Below are 18,603 nucleotides of genomic sequence, written 5' to 3'. Positions count from 1 at the left end.
GGGAATAACTCCCGCTCGAACCACGGATATGATGGAAAATGCCGAGCGTATAGCAATCCGCGATCCGAGCTGTTAACAAATGACTTGACCCCATTATAGCGGTTGCGGTCGTGCCACGCTTACCCAATTGGAGAAAAGACTGATGCGATCGGATGGAGAGGAAAACCAGGAAATAGGAAGAACAGATTGGTTTATTAATTATGTCCAAAGAAAGAAGAGGAAACGAAAGAAATGTACAGGATAGGAAGAGGAAGAAGAAGCACACAGGGCAGCCTTAAACAGTCTTATTCTTAATACCCCAGGACAAACGGGCCCGTCTCACATACACACTCACATGGGGATTGTAGATGGTTGATGGTCACCAACGCGTCCAGGCTCCGGTCCAGGCTCCGGTCCAACGGACGAAACCCGGCAGGCAGCTTCGCGTGTCGTGGAACGCGAACGGACAATTATATAACAGGGGGAAGGCTGGTGTCCTAGCGGCGTATGTAGTAAGTGCACGCTCGTGCCAAACGCCCCCTCTCTCCAATGTTCTGCTTCAGTACAAGGTTCCAACCAGAGTCCTTTCACAAGCGCGCTCTTCTAGTCAGTCCTTCAAATCACAGTAGTCCTCCAAATGTGCTCTCTGGTAAGTCCTTCTCAAATGCCAACCTTCCACTCGAGTGCTTCGCGAGAGTCCTCCTTAACAAGCGCGCCTCCAACAAGTCCTCTTTAACAAGCGCTGCCGTATAAATCCTCCAAGTCCTGTAAAAGGGCTTTGCATTCGCCCTTTTATAAGTCAAGCAGCGATTGCTCCGTGAGCCCAAAAGCCACGCCTGTCAGGCGATCTTACATTAGCCCTGGTTGGCTGGTCATCGCTTACCGGCCACGCCCTTGATGGCTGGGTGATGTGGCCACACGTTCTTCCTGGCGCTCCGCCCCCTTTTTCCGGGCCTCACCTCGTGGCTTATGGCGGCGTTGGGCGGAAGCCCAGCGATGTTGCGAACGCTGCTGGCAAGGCGCGTAACAATTGGGAGGGCCGTGGGGCACAGACAGGAGGGCGCGCCTAATGGCGTCGCTTGGAAAGGGATGCTGGCAAAATGAATGGATTGGGGCCTACTCCTTATTTGATTGACACAACGCAGATTCAACTATTGGAAACATGGCCTTACCTACACACATACTAATGAAATAACTGAAGTCCTATGATGACCTACGTGTTGCTTGTGGCCTAACTATGGGGTGCTACCTTTAACCTTTTAATGATGTCATATTTACAAGTGTGGGTTCTCAAAACCACAACAATCTAGACTTGGCATTTAATATGGAATTTTTTTTTTCTTGACCTGGGTTTCCTTTCTGAACTCAGAATATCAATCTGGTGAGTTTCTTTTACGCTTCGGTGATTTCTTTGTTAAAAGAACCATGTCACTGATTGTCTGTCGCAGCAAGAAGTCAATAACAGGATTATATCACAGGTGGCGTGAGAAAATGTACGGACAGGTACATTTGACGATTGGCTTCACAATCGGGTATATAAGGGTTGTTGCGTTCTGTATTAGTGGAAAACAACTGCTGCACATCTACAAAAGTTATTGCCGCTTCCTCTGGAGATGGTCCGTCATCTCGACAATGCTGTTTGTCATGGAGTGTTGGCTTTACGAAATTCCGGCATGAAACAGTGTGCTATTGCTCATCAGTATGGCATCACTCAAGGTCAGGTGTCAAAGATCCCGAAACGAAATGCTCAGAGGGGTGTCCCTCCTCCAATATTGAGGCCAGGACGTCCCCGCAGAACCACAAGGAGGGATAATCGCCAGCTGCACCGGTTAGTCCGCAATGGCCGTACCAAGTCAGCTAATCGGCTTAGGGCTGAGCGGCAGCAACTGACAAATGTGCCTGCATCCAGAAGGCTAGTCAACCAACGACTGGTTCAAGCAAGCTATCGTGCCAGGCGTCCCCTGAGAAAGCCATGCCTGACAAGACAACACCGCCAGCGCCGATTGCAGTGGGCCAGAGTGCATCGTCAATGGCAGCCAGGACACTGGAATCACGTGATCTTCAGTGACGAGTCTTGATTTCTGGTCTATCGTCAAGATGGCCATGTCCGAGTGCGCAGACAAGTGCATGAAGCCTACAACGAAGATTGTATAGTGCCAAGAGTCCAAGCTGGAGGTGGTGGGGTGACCGTTTGGGCTGCTTTTCATGCAGGGGGCAAAACGGACCTGGTTGTTCTGAATGGAAACCTGAACCAGTTCAAGTACAGGGCCATTCTGGAAGAAACATTGCTTCCATTTGCTCGTGTAGCCTTTCGAGGAAACTTTGTCTTCCAAGATGACAATGCATGGCCTCATCATGCTCGCATGATCCAACACTTTCTTGCTGACCGTGGTGTAGAGCATATGGAGTGGCCTGCCATGTCCCCGGATATGAATCCGATAGAGAACTTGTGGGCAGAATTAACGCGTCAAATCAACAACTTGGACCAGCAGCCTACCTCTGTGCGTGAATTGCAGCAGGCTATTGTCATTGCATGGCAAGTGATTCCTGTCCAAACCTTGGCCAATCTCGTGAACAGCATGCCTCAACGTGTACGTGCTCTCCTGAATGCTCGTGGGGGTTACACGACGTACTGAACTGTAATTTTACTGTCCGTAATCCCAGTTGTAATTTAACTTTTGTTTTTGTAAAAAAAAATTTTGGCTAATGTGCAAAATAGAGATACTTCTGGAAAACGTACAGAAGTTTAACACAGTACTGTCCGTGAATTGAGTTCAATATCAGTTTCCATCACTTTCAAGGATCAATTTATTTGCTTCAAAATGTCAAATGTGGTTTTTGTTTCTTTTAAAGGTCACATTAACAAAATCTAGAATAATTTCAACATAATTCCAATGAACTTTTGGTTCTAAGTCAACTTGAAAAGTAAGTTCACCCCCACAAAAAAAATATTCCATATTAAATGCCAAGTCTGTAATATATAAGCGTGAAAGTTTGTCTGTTTGTTTGTTTGTTTGTTTGTTTGTTCTGAAACAGCGTCGCCATTTCTCAACGGATCTTCACCAAATTTGGCACGGGGGTCCCTATGCACCACAGAATCACTGATGAACCAAAAAATTCCACCGCCCCCACCCCCACCCTGGGGACCAAATTTGCCATTTCTCAACGGATCTTCACCAAATTTGGCACGGGGGTCCCTATGCACCACAGAATCACTGATGAACCAAAAAATTCCACCACCCCCACCCCCACCTCACCCCCCTGGGGACCAAATTTGCCATTTCTCAACGGATCTTCACCAAATTTGGCACGAGGGTCCCCATGCACCACAGAATCACTGATGAACAAAAAAAAACCCGACCACCCCCACCCCCACCCCCACACACACCCCCCGGGGACCAAATTTGACATTTCTGCACTGCCTCCAAATCAAAGCTATTTCATCCTAGGATACTCTCTCATGGGATGTTTCAGTAGGCGATTGTTCACAGCCATTTGCAATAATGTTTACAAATACTGGTATTTTCAGTACAAAAGGTAAGATATAGTTATATTGATTTTGGTGTATGTTTTTCAGTCAATACGCATATTATTTTTCACTCAGTGGTGTCATATACTACAAAACACTAACGTATGTTTTTCAGTCCATACGGATATTGTTCTTCACTCAGTGGTGTCATATACTACTCAACACTAACGTTTCAATACATTTGTGTTTTTCTCCTTTCTTACAGACAATCACTTCTCAGTAACTTCTTAAATGGGACCTAAGAGGCAACGTTCGGCAAGTGCAGATGCACATGCAATACAAGTACAACAAAAGAGACAAAGAGAGTCCTCAACAGAGAGAGAAGCTCGACTTGCAGCCCAGCGAGCCAGACAAGCACAACTGAGATCAGCTCAAACTCCTGCTCAAACACAAGCGCGAATTGCTGCACAGGTTCTAAAGCAGGCCAAGCTGATAGTATGGGATGAGTGTACAATGTCTCACAGGTGTACAATGTACTTTGTATTTGTACAATGTCTCACAGTCCTTGTGCTTTTAGTTTTACATGAATTGACTTGGACCGGTGTGTACCCTGGTTAGAATAGGTACACCGTATCCCTGCGTGTCGTAAGAGGCGACTAAGAGGGTTGGCGTCAGGAAGGGCATCCGGCCATAAAAACATTGCCTCAAAAAGAGAACCATGACAATTACAACTACATATGGGCAGGGTACAGCCCGAAGTGGAGATCGGTTTCTGAGGTTTGGGACATGGAATGTAGGGACAATGACAGGGAGATCAGGAGAAGTGGTGGAAGTATTGGTCAGAAGAAGAGTGGACATATGTTGTGTGCAAGAGACGAGATGGAAGGGAAGTGGTGTGAGAATGGTGAAGGGTAGGCAGGGACAGAAATACAAGTTTGTGTGGCAAGGGTGCCCGGAGGGCGTGAAGGTGTTGGTGTCCTGTTTTCTGAGGAGCTTGTCGACAGTGTGGTGAGTGTGACCAGAGTGAGTGATAGGTTGATGATGGTGAAAATGATGATTGGAAAGCTCTTGGTGAACATCATCTCGGGATATGCTCCGCAGGTTGGTCGGAGCGATGAAGAGAAGGACAAGTTCTGGTGTGCGATAGAGAAGCTGATGGAAAACGTGAAAGATGAGGAAGTTGTTGTGGTAGGAGGAGACCTAAATGGACATGTGGGAAGGAGTATGGAAGGTTTTGAGGGAGTTCATGGGGGGGGGTTTTTTAATTTTTTTAAATATATACTGAATCGAGGCTCGTGAAAGAGCTGACAACCGCGAGGGAAAGACAGCACAGTGGGACCGCGAGGGAAAGACAGCACAGTGGGACCGCGAGGGAAAGACAGCACAGGGGGACCGTGAGGGAAAGACAGCACAGGGGGACCGCGAGGGAAAGACAGCACAGAGGGACCGCGAGGGAAAGACAGCACAGAGGGACCGCGAGGGAAAGACAGCACAGAGGGACCACAAGGAAAAGACAGCACAGAGGGACCGCGAGGGAAAGACAGCACAGTGGGACCGCGAGGGAAAGACAGCACAGAGGGACCGCGAGGGAAAGACAGCACAGGGGGACCACGAGGGAAAGACAGCACAGAGGGACCACGAGGGAAAGACAGCACAGAGGGACCGCGAGGGAAAGACAGCACAGAGGGACCGCGAGGGAAAGACAGCACAGGGGGACCGCGAGGGAAAGACAGCACAGGGGGACCACGAGGGAAAGACAGCACAGAGGGACCACGAGGGAAAGACAGCACAGTGGGACCACGAGGGAAAGACAGCACAGAGGGACCGCGAGGGAAAGACAGCACAGAGGGACCGCGAGGGAAAGACAGCACAGGGGGACCCCGAGGGAAAGACCACACAGTAGGACCACGAGGGAAAGACAGCACAGAGGGACCACGAGGGAAAGACAGCACAGAGGGACCACGAGGGAAAGACAGCACAGAGGGACCACGAGGGAAAGACAGCACAGAGGGACCACGAGGGAAAGACAGCACAGAGGGACCACGAGGGAAAGACAGCACAGAAGGACTGCGAGGGAAAGACAGCACAGTGAGACCATGAGGGAAAGACAGCACAGAGGGACCGAGAGGGAAAGACAGCACAGAGGGACCGCGAGGGAAAGACAGTACAGTGGGACCGCGAGGGAAAGACAGCACAGAGGGACCACGAGGGAAAGACAGTACAGTGGGACCGCGAGGGAAAGACAGCACAGTGGGACCGCGAGGGAAAGACAGTACAGTGGGACCGCGAGGGAAAGACAGCACAGAGGGACCGCGAGGGAAAAACAGCACAGAGGGACCGCGAGGGAAAGACAGTACAGAGGGACCGCGAGGGAAAGACAGCACAGAGGGACCGTGAGGAAAAGACAGCACAGAGGGACCGCGAGGGAAAGACAGCACAGAGGGACCACGAGGGAAAGACAGCACAGAGGGACCACGAGGGAAAGACAGCACAGAGGGACCGCGAGGGAAAGACAGCACAGAGGGACCGTGAGGGAAAGACAGCACAGAGGGACCGCGAGGGAAAGACAGCACAGAGGGACCGCGAGGGAAAGACAGCACAGAGGGACCGCGAGGGAAAGACAGCACAGAGGGACCGCGAGGGAAAGACAGCACAGTGGGACCACGAGGGAAAGACAGCACAGAGGGACCGCGAGGGAAAGACAGCACAGTAGGACTACGAGGGAAAGAGAGCACAGTGGGACCACGAGGGAAAGACAGCACAGAGGGCCCGCAAGGGAAAGACAGCACAGAGGGACCCCGAGGGAAAGACAGCACAGAGGGACCCCGAGGGAAAGACAGCACAGAGGGACTGCGAGGGAAAGACAGTACAGTGGGACCGCGAGGGAAAGACAGCACAGAGGGACCGCGAGGGAAAGACAGTACAGTGGGACCGCGAGGGAAAGACAGCACAGTGGAAGGGTTACGGATATGGTGTGAGAAATGGAGAAGGTGAAAGGATTTTGGAGTTTGCTGATGGAGCTGATTTGTTGATTTGTAATACTCAGTTCCAGAAAGGGGATTATTTAGCTTGTTACATACACGTCAGGTGGGTCGACGACAACCGTTGACTACCTGATGGTGCGTAGGCGAGATAGGGGGCACCTCCGGGACACAAAGGTGATCCCGGGGGAGGAGGCTGTTTTACAGCACCACTTGGTTGTCTGCGACATAAGGGTGAAAGGTGCGAGGAGAGCTCGGCGGGTGAAGTACCAACCGAGAATGAAGGTGTGGAGGTTGAAAGAGGTGACAGTAAGGGAGGCATTAAAAGAGAGGCTGAGTCGGGTCGAGGATGATGTGGTTGAGCTTGAAAGTGGTTGGATGTCAATGAAAGATAGTCTGTTGGGAGCCGTTGGTGAGGTATGTGGATGGACAAAAGGACCACCGAGGCACTCGGAAACATGGTGGTGGGATGATGAAGTTGGAAAGAGGATTGACGAGAAGAGGAAGAAGTTCAAGGAGTGGCAGAAGGCGAAGGGTATGGGAGCAGAAAAAGCAGAGCATGAAAGTTAAAAGGCAGCCAAGAAGGCTGCAAAGAAAGAGGTAGCAAAGGCGCAGGAGACATGTCGGAAAATGTTCGGAGAACGCTTGGATTCGGAAGAGGGTCAGAGAGCGGTATTCAGGATTGCAAAGCAGATAGCGAAAGAGAGGTGTGATGTGATGGGGGTGAGTTGCTTGAAGGATGAAGTGGGACAAATCGTTGTGGACCCAGATGGAATTAAAGGAAGATGGAAAAGATACATGGAAATGCTGTTGAATACAGAGAATGAATGGGATGGCAACATAGAGAGCAACCCAGTTTTAGGACCGGCAGAGAAGATAACTGAGAAGGAAGTTGAGGAAGCGATAAAAGCAATGAAGAGTAGAAAAGCGGGAGGGCCGACTGGAGTTGTGGGAGATATGTTGAAGGCAGCAGAAAGTTGGGGTGTGAAGAGAATGACAGAGATCTGTAATCTGGTGGTGAAAGAAGGCCGCATTCCAGTGGATTGGGAACTGAGTACCCTTGTCCCTCTATGCAAGGGGAAAGGTGACCCTCTGGAGTGTGGCTCGTACCGAGCGATAAAGTTATTGGAGCATGGAATGAAGGTATTGGAAAGGGTGTTGGAGAGGAGGATAAGGAAGAAGGTGAAGATCGACGAAATGCAGTTTGGATTCATGCCAGGAAGAGGAACGACAGACGCGCTCTTTATTGTGAGGCAATTGCAGGAGAAGTACATGGAGAAGAGGAAGAAGTTGTTTCTTAGGTTTGTTGATCTGGAGAAAGCATTCGATAGGGTTCCACGCAAAGTATTGACATGGCATTGAGGAAGTTAGAAGTGGAGGAATGGTTGATCAGAGTTGTGATGGCAATGTACAAAAGAGCACGCACAGCTGTAAGGACGAAGGACGGGAACAGTGGTGAGTTTGAGGTGAAGGTGGGAGTGCATCAGGGGTCGGTACTAAGTCCACTACTATTTGTAGCTGTGATGGAGGTGCTGGCTCAGACCGTAAAGGAGGGTTTACCGTGGGAGTTGTTGTATGCAGATGATCTGGTGTTGATTGCGGAAAGTATGGATGCACTGAAGGAAAAGATGAACAAGTGGAAGGAAAGTATGGAGAGAAAAGGTCTGAAGGTGAATATAGGAAAGACGAAGGTGATGGCAAGTGGTAAAGCATGTGGTGAGGTGGAAAGAACTGGGAAGTGGCCCTGTGCTGTGTGCAGGAAGGGTGTCGGAGTGAACTCCATTCAATGCACAATGTGCGCTGAGTGGGTTCAGCAAAAATGTAGTGGTCTGAGAGGGTCATTAACGAGTGTGGCAGCTACATTCAAATGTAAGGTGTGCACAGAGGGAGCTGCAGATGGAGGAAATGTTGAGTTGGATCTTGGAGACGGCGTGAAGCTGGAAGGTGTGAAAACATTTTGCTATCTCAGAGACATGCTGAATGGAGAAGGTGGATCAGACTCGGCAACGGTTGCTAAAGTGAGATGTGCATGGAAGAAGTTTCGGGAACTGAGTGGCGTGCTGATGAGGAGGGGAGTGTCGTTGAAGCTGAAGGGAAAGGTGTATGCTGCATGTGTGAGAAGTGTTATGATTTATAGGAGCGAGACATGGGTCATGAATGTAGAGCAGCAACGAAGGCTGGAAAGGGTGGAAATGCGAATGGTTCGGTGGATGTGCGGAGTGTCACTGAGAGAGAGGAAGACAAATGATGAATTGCGAAAGATGATGGGAATAGAGCCAGTGATTGATGCTGTGAAGAGGAACAGGTTGAGATGGTTTGGTCATGTGTTGAGGAAGGATGAAAGTGACTGGTTGAGAAGAGTGATGGAAATGAATGTAGAAGGAAGTAGAGGACGGGGAAGACCGAGAAAGACTTGGCTAAAGACGGTGGAAGAAGACATGCGGGCAAGGGGGTTAACAAGGAGAGATGCAGAAAATAGGGCAAAATGGAGAAGATTGTCATGGGGACCGCAAGGCTAACCCCCGCTCTTGCAGGGAAAATGGCCTTAAAATGCATGTTGTTGTGTTGTGTACAATGTCTCACAGACTTGCATTTGAGGCTGTCAATCGCACCTTACAGGATCTCAGAGATAACACTAAAATCATGGGTGGAGTCACACTCTTGCTCTCTGGAGATTTCAGGCAAACTCTACCAGTCATTCCAAAGGGTACACCTGCTGATGAGTTGAGAGCATGCCTCAAATAATCCTATATTTGGAGACGAGTGGAAAAACTCCATCTTTCTACCAACATGAGAGTTGCACTTAATAGAGATGTCTCAGCAGGCCAGTTTCCAAAGGTTTTGCTTCAACTGGGCAATGGTCAGCTACCAGTAGACACTGAGACTGGAGATGTCACAATACCCCCAAATTGTGGAACAATCATCAACACATCTGAAGAAATGCTATTAAAGGTTTATCCTAGCCTCTCACAGAATTATAAAAACCATGAGTGGCATTGTGAACGTGCCATCCTTGCTCCCAAAAATGGCATTGTGCAGGATATTAATGCCACCATCATTCAACAGCTACCAGACCAATCCACATGGTACAAGTCAGTTGGCACTGTCGTTGATCTTGACGATGCTGTCAACTATCCAACAAAGTTTCTAAACTCTCTTCAGCTCACTGGCGTTCCACCTCACAATCTGCAACTGAAAGTGGGAGCCCCCATTATGTTGCTACGAAATTTGGATGCACCAAAACTCTGTAACGGTACAAGACTCGCTGTCAAAACTCTTATGCCCCATGTGATCGAAGCCACCATTATGACTGGTTGTGCCAAGGGAGAGGATGTTTTTATTCCACGGATTCCCATCATCCCAACAGATATGCCATTTCAGTTCAAGCGTCTTCAGTTTCCAGTGAGACTATCATTTTCTATGACCATCAACAAGTCTCAGGGATAGTCTCTCAAGGTTACTGGAGTTGAACTGACAAGTCCATGTTTCTCTCATGATCAACTCTACATTGCATGCTCATGTGTTGGGGAAAGCACACATCTTTTCATCAGAGCACCAAACGGCAGAACAAGAAATGTTGTCTACCCCAGAGCTCTTGCTGACTAAAACACATGTCTGTTAATATTTTACCTAGGCAGCGCTGGTGGCCCAGTGGATCATGTGCTTGCTTGCTTGCCACGCAGACGATCCGCGTTCCAATCCCAGCAGCGGCAAAATTTTGTGAAGCCACCAAATGTGGCCCGTTCTGAGATATAGTCCCTAAATGGATTGAACTTGGACCTAAATCACCAACTCACTCACTCTTTTTTTAACTTAAATGACTTAACTTATAGCAAGTTCTTATGTTATGTACATATAATTACATACAACATGAACTACATAACAACTTGCTATAAGTTAAGTCATTTACTTTCTACATATTTGGAACCCGGGCAACGCCGGGTACCTTTGCTAGTATATATATATATATATATATATATATATATATATATATATATATATATATATATATATATATATATATATATATATATATATATATATATATATATATATATGTGTGTGTATAATGTGGTGTATGTATATAAATAATATATATATATATATAAATAATATATAGCATGAGAGGGCATGGAATGTGTATCGGGCTGAAAAAGAGGCTGCCCATATGGCTATGCACATACGATGCTGATTGATGATGCGTTCTATGCTGATCAATAAAGCCTAAATACCCTCAACTGATTTAACTTCGTCTAATTACAGTGTATAAGGGTGGTGTATAAGATTGCTTCAGTAGCACTAAACTGATTTTTAAACAATCTTTAAGATCATTATTTTATTAAAAATGAAGTTTTTACGAGAACACTACGGGGGTATCATGTTCTATGAACTCCCTTGTTGTTGTTGTCGTCGCGGCTGTGGTTGTTGTTTTCGTGCGCTCTTTCCATATACTTATATATATATTTTTCTATTGCTTCAAGAAGTATTACTATCTTCTATCTTATCTTATTATCTTTATTTATATATATATACAGTATATATAAAAGAAAGTTTTTGTTTGTTTGTCTGCACGTGCTAATCTCCTGAACGGTGAAAGATAGGAGGAAACCTCTGAAACAAAAAATGTAAGGACAGGCCCCGGGAAGGTTAGAGGCGAGGTGGCGAGGCCGGTCGAGGCCGCCTCGGCACCACCTCGGCTGGGCCCATTTCGCCATAAATCTTCTTCTTCTTTCAAAATTCTCTTGAATTACAACTTATGCACTTAATAGGAATATCTGACTGATTGCAACACAAGCTTTCAAAATTCTCTCTTGTGGGGCCCAACAGAAGAAAGAACAAGGCTCGCGTCAGACCTATGTACAAAAAAAAAACCACCTTTAGAGGCCATTTTTCCCCGCAAAGCGGGGGTTGGCCTTTTTCGGGAACCGTGGTTGTTGTTGTTTTTTGGTCCCCTTTTTGAAGCGATGTTTTACGGCCGGATGCCCTTCCTGACGCCAACCATTTTTGCCGCCTTTAACGACAAACAGGGAATTACCAGTGAACTGGTACTCAATTAGCCGACCTCGGAAGGATGACAGGCTGAGTCAACCCCCCTGGCGTTAATTCAGCGATCGACCGGGATTCGAACCCAGGATCCTAGGATCCTAAGCCGGCACCCTAGCCGCTAGCCCAACACCAGGGTCAGACCTATGTACAGAAGATTCAATTCATTCAAAAAGAACCCGGGCAACGCCGGGTGCATTCAGCTAGTATATATATATTGTTGCGGTTTTGAGAACCCACACTTGTAAATATAACATCATTAAAGGTTAAAGGTAGCACCCCATAGATAGGCCACAAGCAACACGTAGGTCACCATAGGACGTCAGTTATTTCTTAGTATGTGTTAGATAAGGCCATTCCCAATAGTTGCATCTGCGTTGCGTCAAACAAATAAGAGTAGGTCCCCATCCGTTCATTTTGGCAGCCTCCCTTCCAAGCGACGCCATTAAGTGCTCCCCAGTCTGTGCCCCATGGCCCCTCCCAATTGGTTACGCGCCTTTGCCAGCAGCGTTCGCCACCTCGCTGGGCTTCCGCCCAAACCAGCCCAGAAACCCACGAGGTAAGGCCCGAAAAGGGGGCGGAGCGGCAGGATGGAGGTGCGGCCACGTCAACCAGCCATCAGGGCGGGGCCGGTAACCCATAACTAGAGTCCCTGTATAAAGAGAGTTGCGCCATGTGCTGACCCGAGATTTCTGGTCACGTGATTTGGTGGCGCCATTTTGTGTCTAACTTCACCGTGCGTGAACGTCAGCTTGGTACGGGAATGTTGTTTATTGCCAAACAAAATGACTGGTTGTTCTGCTTTTGGTTGTTCAAACCAATCTGGGAAATATAAGATGTATAGATTTCCAAGTGATAAAGTCAGAAGACAAATTTGGGAAGCGAAAGTCAGACGAAAGAGCTGGAAAGCGATCGACTCCTCGAGACTCTGCCAGGTAGGCCCACGCCGCTTGATGATCGATGTTCAAAAGCAATTCTATCTGCTCGGTTTTTTTTGGGTTGGCTGTCCGTTGAAAACCCTTTTAAAGGGAAGTGATTTGTGTTTGTTTATAATCTTCAAGGAGCTGACCAAAAATGCATTTCCGTGTTAAGAACCCTGCTCAATTTTTTTCGGGTAGTCCTAGCGGACCGCATATTGTCATTGATTGATGAAATGTCCCGGTACAGTGACATTGCCTGGTCTGCGGTTGGGTAGTCTGCGGGCAATGTCAGTGTACTTTTTTAGAGGGAATTAATTTTGATTTTATAGGGGTGGGAAACCCATGGTCCGTTTTGTTTTCAGTTGTCTGTCCGTCCATTCAAAACTTATTCCGAGGCAAGTTATTTTTTTGGTTTAAAATCTTTAGCCTAATCGGCAATCATAAAAGCAATTTTAGGGGGGGGACCTGCTCAATTTTTTTGCGGGTTGTGCAGCCATCCATACGTCCAAAATTTGACGAGTTATTGTTTGCTTTGTACAGTGCTCATGCGTCTTGTGGCATATTTGCTCAAATATTTCCCACCCCGGGATTTATGGCCAAATTGTAGTGATGGAAGATTTTGCACATTGGACAATCCCTATACGTATATTTAACCTGGTGACAGCTATCGTTCCCAAAACATACAATATTTCTAGGTGATTAATGCAGTAAAACAGGTGTATTTGTGTACCCACATTTAAAACTGGCTCAACTTTCAAAAGCTGTTATCCCTGTTTGATATCAATATACATGTGGTCGATAGAGTTAGCGATTTGTCTGGCCATCTTCCGGAAGATTGTCCATGTGATTTTATGTTGTGGAAGTACTAGTACATGACAGCTCATTAAAATTAAACTGTGTTGTGTTAGAATAAAAATTTCAATAAATAAATACATCAAGGATACATCAAATACAAGTCACTTGTGAGGAGTGAACGGAGTAGTGATGGTGTCTCACTTGTGAGGAGTGAACAGAGTAGTGATGAGTCTCACTTGTGAGGAGTGAACGGAGTAGTGATGAGTCTCACTTGTGAGGAGTGAACGGAGTAGTGATGAGTTTCACTTGTGAGGAGTGAACGTAGTGGGATGAAGTGTTGGTTTGGTCAGAGTGTTGTATTACGGGCAGAGTTTTCTTACGGTCTGAATGTATGAATCATGTTCTGTACTGAATGTATGAACCAAGTTTTGTACTGAATGTTTACTGTGTTGGCCTCATCGTGTTCCTGGTGAAATTAAACAAGTTATGGTGAATACGACGTCTTATCTGTGCTTTTCCATATCTGTTCGACTAGACGAACCGTGCACACTGCAGGTATTTTTAAAAGTTTTTTCTCTGTTTAATTACGGCTTGGCGCAGTCGAAAATTAAGTGTTAATTAAGTCGCCAGCTATGAAACATATTAATCGATCAGGCAATATCCATCAGAGTTCTGGGCAAGGGTGTAGTAATAAATGAACGTTTCAATCTTACTAGATGGCGATGACGTTTTCCTTATGTCAGAGACAGAAGCTGACTTGCAGCTTGTTAAATCATTACAATGGAAATTGAATATAAATGTCGATAAAACTAAAGTTGTACACTATAGAAATATGGCAATACCACGTACAGAATTTGTTTTAAGTGTGTTAGACTATATGTCGGCTGGAAGTCCTACACCGGAATTGCTCTCGGCACCCTTTAAAAAATATTGGATATGCCCACACTCCTTTCTAAAAGTTATTAAAATTCAGAGAACGACAGCATTGGTTTGTCTTACTTATAATGTTAGCTCTTATATGCAGTGTTGGCTTGTAATATGCATTGCCATACCACTTTTAATATCACCACACAGCTCTTTTTCATGGCAATAGCTGAGTTTTTGATAAAACAAATATCACCTGTATGTAATAATAAGACTAAATATGTGTAGTAAATTTTTTTTTAGCAGGTTTAGAATATATCACCCCATATCGCGAATGTACATGTATATCTAATCCGACACACTTAGACACAAAATGGCGTCCAAATTTGAGTTGACACAACTCTCTATATACAGGGACTCTACCCATAACCAGCCAACCAGGGCTGGAGTGAGATCGCCTGACAGGCGTGGTTTTGGGCTTCCAGAGCGTTCGCTGGCTTGGTTATAAAAGCACGCATGCAAAGCCCTTCGAGAGGACTTGAGAGGACTTGGAAGGACTGATGCGATTGCAAAGGACTCGTGAGGAAGGTGCAGTGTGATAAGAACTTACGGAGCAGCGCTCATTGCAAAAGGACGTCGGGGAGAGAGAGGCGCTTGACCTGGGACGTGCGCTTTATGAGATCTGAAGCCAAAGATTGGTATTGGAAGGAATCGTGCTTTACGAGAGGGCTGACCGGGCGAGCGCGCGGCACGCATTGCCAAGAACTGCAGCATGCAGGACATTGGGGAGGGGGCGCTTGGAGCGAGTAAGACCGGTAGCGCGAGTATAAAAGCGCCGGTACACCAATTACGTACGCCAATAGCCCAGCTTACCTTCCCCCGTCACGATAATTGTCCGCTCGCGCTACGCTACGCGGAGAGCTGCCTGCCGGGTTTCGTCTGCTGGTACGGGTCGAGGACCGGAGCCTGGACACCATCGCCGGACCTTCCACTCTACCATCTACATCCCCGCGTGAGTCTGGAGTCTGAGACCGAATCTGAGAGCGAGCGGGCCCGAGTCCAGGGAATAAGTTAAGACTGTAGTTAAGACTGCCCTGTGTACTTTTCCTTCTTCTTTCTTTCTTGTACATTCTTTCTTTTCCTCTTCTTCTTTGTACATAATTAATAAACCAATCTGTTCTTCCTATTTTCCTGGTTTCCCCTCAATCCGATCGTCCTCGTCTTTTCTCCATTGGGTAAACGCGGCACGGTTCGGAACCGCTATAATCGGGTTAGCCATTGTTAACAGCTCGGATCGCGGATCGCTATCCGCTCAGCGTTTCCACCTGATATCCATGATTCGAGCGGGAGTTATTCCCTTGCTTCACGGTCGGTGGTAGTACTTAGGTAATAGGACTAAAACTCGACCAACAACCCTATTTACCACCAACCGGAAGGAACGTTATAACCCCCAGGGTCGCGTCGGCCAGATAAAAGACAAGGGGATTAACCCCCTCATGATAAGGGGAGAGCCGACGTTTCTGAGATCCGCAACAATATATGTATATATATATATATATATATATATATATATATATATATATATATATATATATATATATATATATATATACGTATATATATATATATATATATATATATATATATGTATATATATATATATATATATATATATATATATATATATATATATATATATGAATAAATGAATTAATTTACGATATATTTGTGGAGGAATTTCTATAGCACTTTAGCACATGTACCTGTCCCCAGCAATGGGGAAAGCTAACCATGGTGGTGGCGAGAATAACCACAGAAGATGACAGTCAGGCAGTTGTTTGGGGAAATTCAATCCATCCTGGTCCACTCAACTTCCCCAAAGGTGGCGCTATTCAAACAAACTGCAATAGCGAGGAAGTATACCCCATCATTTTTCCCGGGGGTTTCCCAGTGGCCGAAGAGGCCACTAACCCTGCTAAAACCTGGCTGGTACAACCTTTTACTTCTGTGACAAATTTTGTCCAAATCCATCCGGAGGTGTAGGAGTGTGCAGGTAACACACAGACAGACAGACAGATCGACATTTATAGTTTAGACAGATTTGATGTACTCCTTCCGTACCCGCCACACTTCATTCTCGAGAAGTCCTGCTGTAAAATGGTACCGTTGGAACAGCTCCATAAAGCCGAAAATCCTGCTAAAAGGCGAAATTATGATTAAACAGACACGGCGTTTTACAAGTTTTAAATTTTTGTTCCAAGCAATTCGATTATTATCTTTGCAACTGCACCATTTTTATTATTCTACAACAGCAGGAATCCCTTAAAATAAAGCATGACACACGGACAGACACATGCATGGCACCTTTTACAGTTTGAAGAGCACGGACAATCCGCATTGTTTGGCCTCCAAGGGAGCAGGAAATTCTTCCTTAGGAAATGTCCCGCTGAGTGCGGTGTGGAATGCGGCTCCATTGTTGTGACATCACTGGTACCCATAGTACTCCCGGAAGTGATGGCACTTCTCCCAAGCTCAATGGCTGTGTTTGTCCTGTGTTGTCATCTAATATTCCATGTGTTGTTGCGTATATGTTCATCTGTTTGTCTATGTGTGTGAGATGTGTGTGTGTGTGGCAGCTCCACTACGAGCCTTAGATCATGTAAAATAATTTAAAATATTGTGTTTGTTAACTTTTCACCTGTCCTGCAAAGTGTTCACCAGCGCTGACAACAGTTATATAAGCATTACAATACATCTTGTGAAGTACACAGTATTCCCATATTAGTGCATCCTATAAGTGAGTTAACATCCTGCGGATCCTTAAATCCGTAACCCTTAGATGCAGTGATTGGGCCTCGGAGGCCCACAATATTTTTTTTTGTTGCAAAAACTATGCTGTACAATTTTTTTTGGGAATGAGCCTCATTTTCACCGACTTTCATGTTGTTACACAAAATCCAGTGACATAAAAAAAAAAATTCATTCCGGCTCGTGGGAAAATCTTCATTCTTCACTTATAACCCGAAAATCCGACACGAATGCAGGCCTTAGAGGCCCCGCATAAATGTTGTTGTACTACTATGTTATATCATTATTTTCTTGATACTAGGGCATGCCCGTACTATATATAAGCTAGGACGTGCCCGTACGTGGGTGCCCGTTCCTTGCCAAAAAAAAAAAAAAAAAAAAATTTGTGTAGGGGTGTGTGTGTGTAAACATCCTAGGGCGTGCCCGTACGTGGGTGCAAAAAAACATGCGTGCAAACAACAACAACAAAAAAAAACTTTGAAACCACGTGGCAGTAACGACCACAGAACCCCCCCCCCCCCCTCTATTTACATGAATGGTTTGGTCCATTCGCAACGACCACAGAACCCCCCCCCCCTCTATTTACATGCAATGGTTTGGTCCATTCGCAACGCCAAAGCGAACGGCGAACGGCTAAATCGCCATAGCTCGGTAAGTACTTGTCCGATTAATTTCAAACCTTGAAAAGGCACATCCTCGGGTCCTCAGCAATATACCTGGCAAGTTTAAAGTATATCGGACCCGTGGTTGTCGAGAAACAGCGGTCACAGACAAACAAACAAACGTACAAACGTACAAACGTACAAACAAACACACAGAGATTACTGGAATTATAGATAGATGAGCCTCAGTATATGCTCCTATAACTTGGTTACAAATAATTCAGCGACAAAAATATGAAAATTAAAAAACTTCACACGAATACATTTGTGGGGCCTCCGAGGCCCAATGGCTGCATAGGTGTAGGATATTTGACAGTTGTGGTCATATACATTCTAAATAAAAGGATCAGTGAATCATATTTTTTGAGCCAATACTCCTCCATGAGCCTCAACTTTTTAGAGAAAAAAAGTTGAAAAACCCAGAACAAAAAAATATTTTTGCAAAAAAAAGAAAAAGATTCATTACTTGTATGGGATTCTTCCAACTAATAGGATCAATGATTCACATTTTCTGAGCAAATACACATCCATGAGCATCGACTTGGATTGAAAAGGGATATGTAAGAAAATAAATCTATAAAAAAAAAAAAAATTACACGAATACATCTGTTGGGCCACCGAGGCCCAATGGCTGCGTTTATGTAGGATTTTTGACGCCTGCATCTAAGGGTTAAAGGGAAGAATAATTTTCTTCATGGTGCAATTTAACGTCAATTAACATTTTAATTCATTTTAAAATGTGTGACTTCATCTGACAAACTCCTCTTAATTTCTCAACATCTGTTCAGTAGAAGATGCTGTGTAATATATCTTAGGTATCTCTAGTTATAAAACTATGATGGGATTTGGAAACAGGTTGGAGTACATGTGCATTGTAATCGATGCTTCATAGGAAAACACTTACCGACGTGTAGAGAAATCCGTGAGAATTCATTGCGAGATAGAGTCCAGTTTTAACCCCTTGAATGGCCACCACTCGAAGTCCAACAGGAATGAGGTTAAACAGTGCTGCATGTAGAGAGGCAGTGTTAAATGTAGCAAGGCAAATATTGATCTTGTTATCATTGGTATCATCATTTCAG

The 18,603-nt window shown here is 45.7% G+C and overlaps 1 protein-coding gene across 2 annotated transcripts in view; it reads right to left on the bottom strand.

Moving 5' to 3' along the window:
• LOC137439076 (fibroblast growth factor 12-like) overlaps window positions 1–18,603 on the bottom strand; it is a 238,336-nt gene that overhangs the window by 45,601 nt on the left and 174,132 nt on the right. For both annotated transcript variants that reach the window (XM_068134755.2, XM_068134754.2), the window contains exon 3: window positions 18,426–18,529. In XM_068134755.2, coding sequence (XP_067990856.1) covers window positions 18,426–18,529 — 104 coding nt within the window. The remainder of the gene's footprint in view (window positions 1–18,425; window positions 18,530–18,603) is intronic.

This window comes from Myxine glutinosa, chromosome 13 (genome assembly GCF_964187855.1).
Source record: "Myxine glutinosa chromosome 13, kmMyxGlut1.1, whole genome shotgun sequence".
Taxonomy (NCBI): Eukaryota; Metazoa; Chordata; class Myxini; order Myxiniformes; family Myxinidae; genus Myxine; species Myxine glutinosa.
This window is presented reverse-complemented; position numbering and strand designations above follow the sequence as displayed.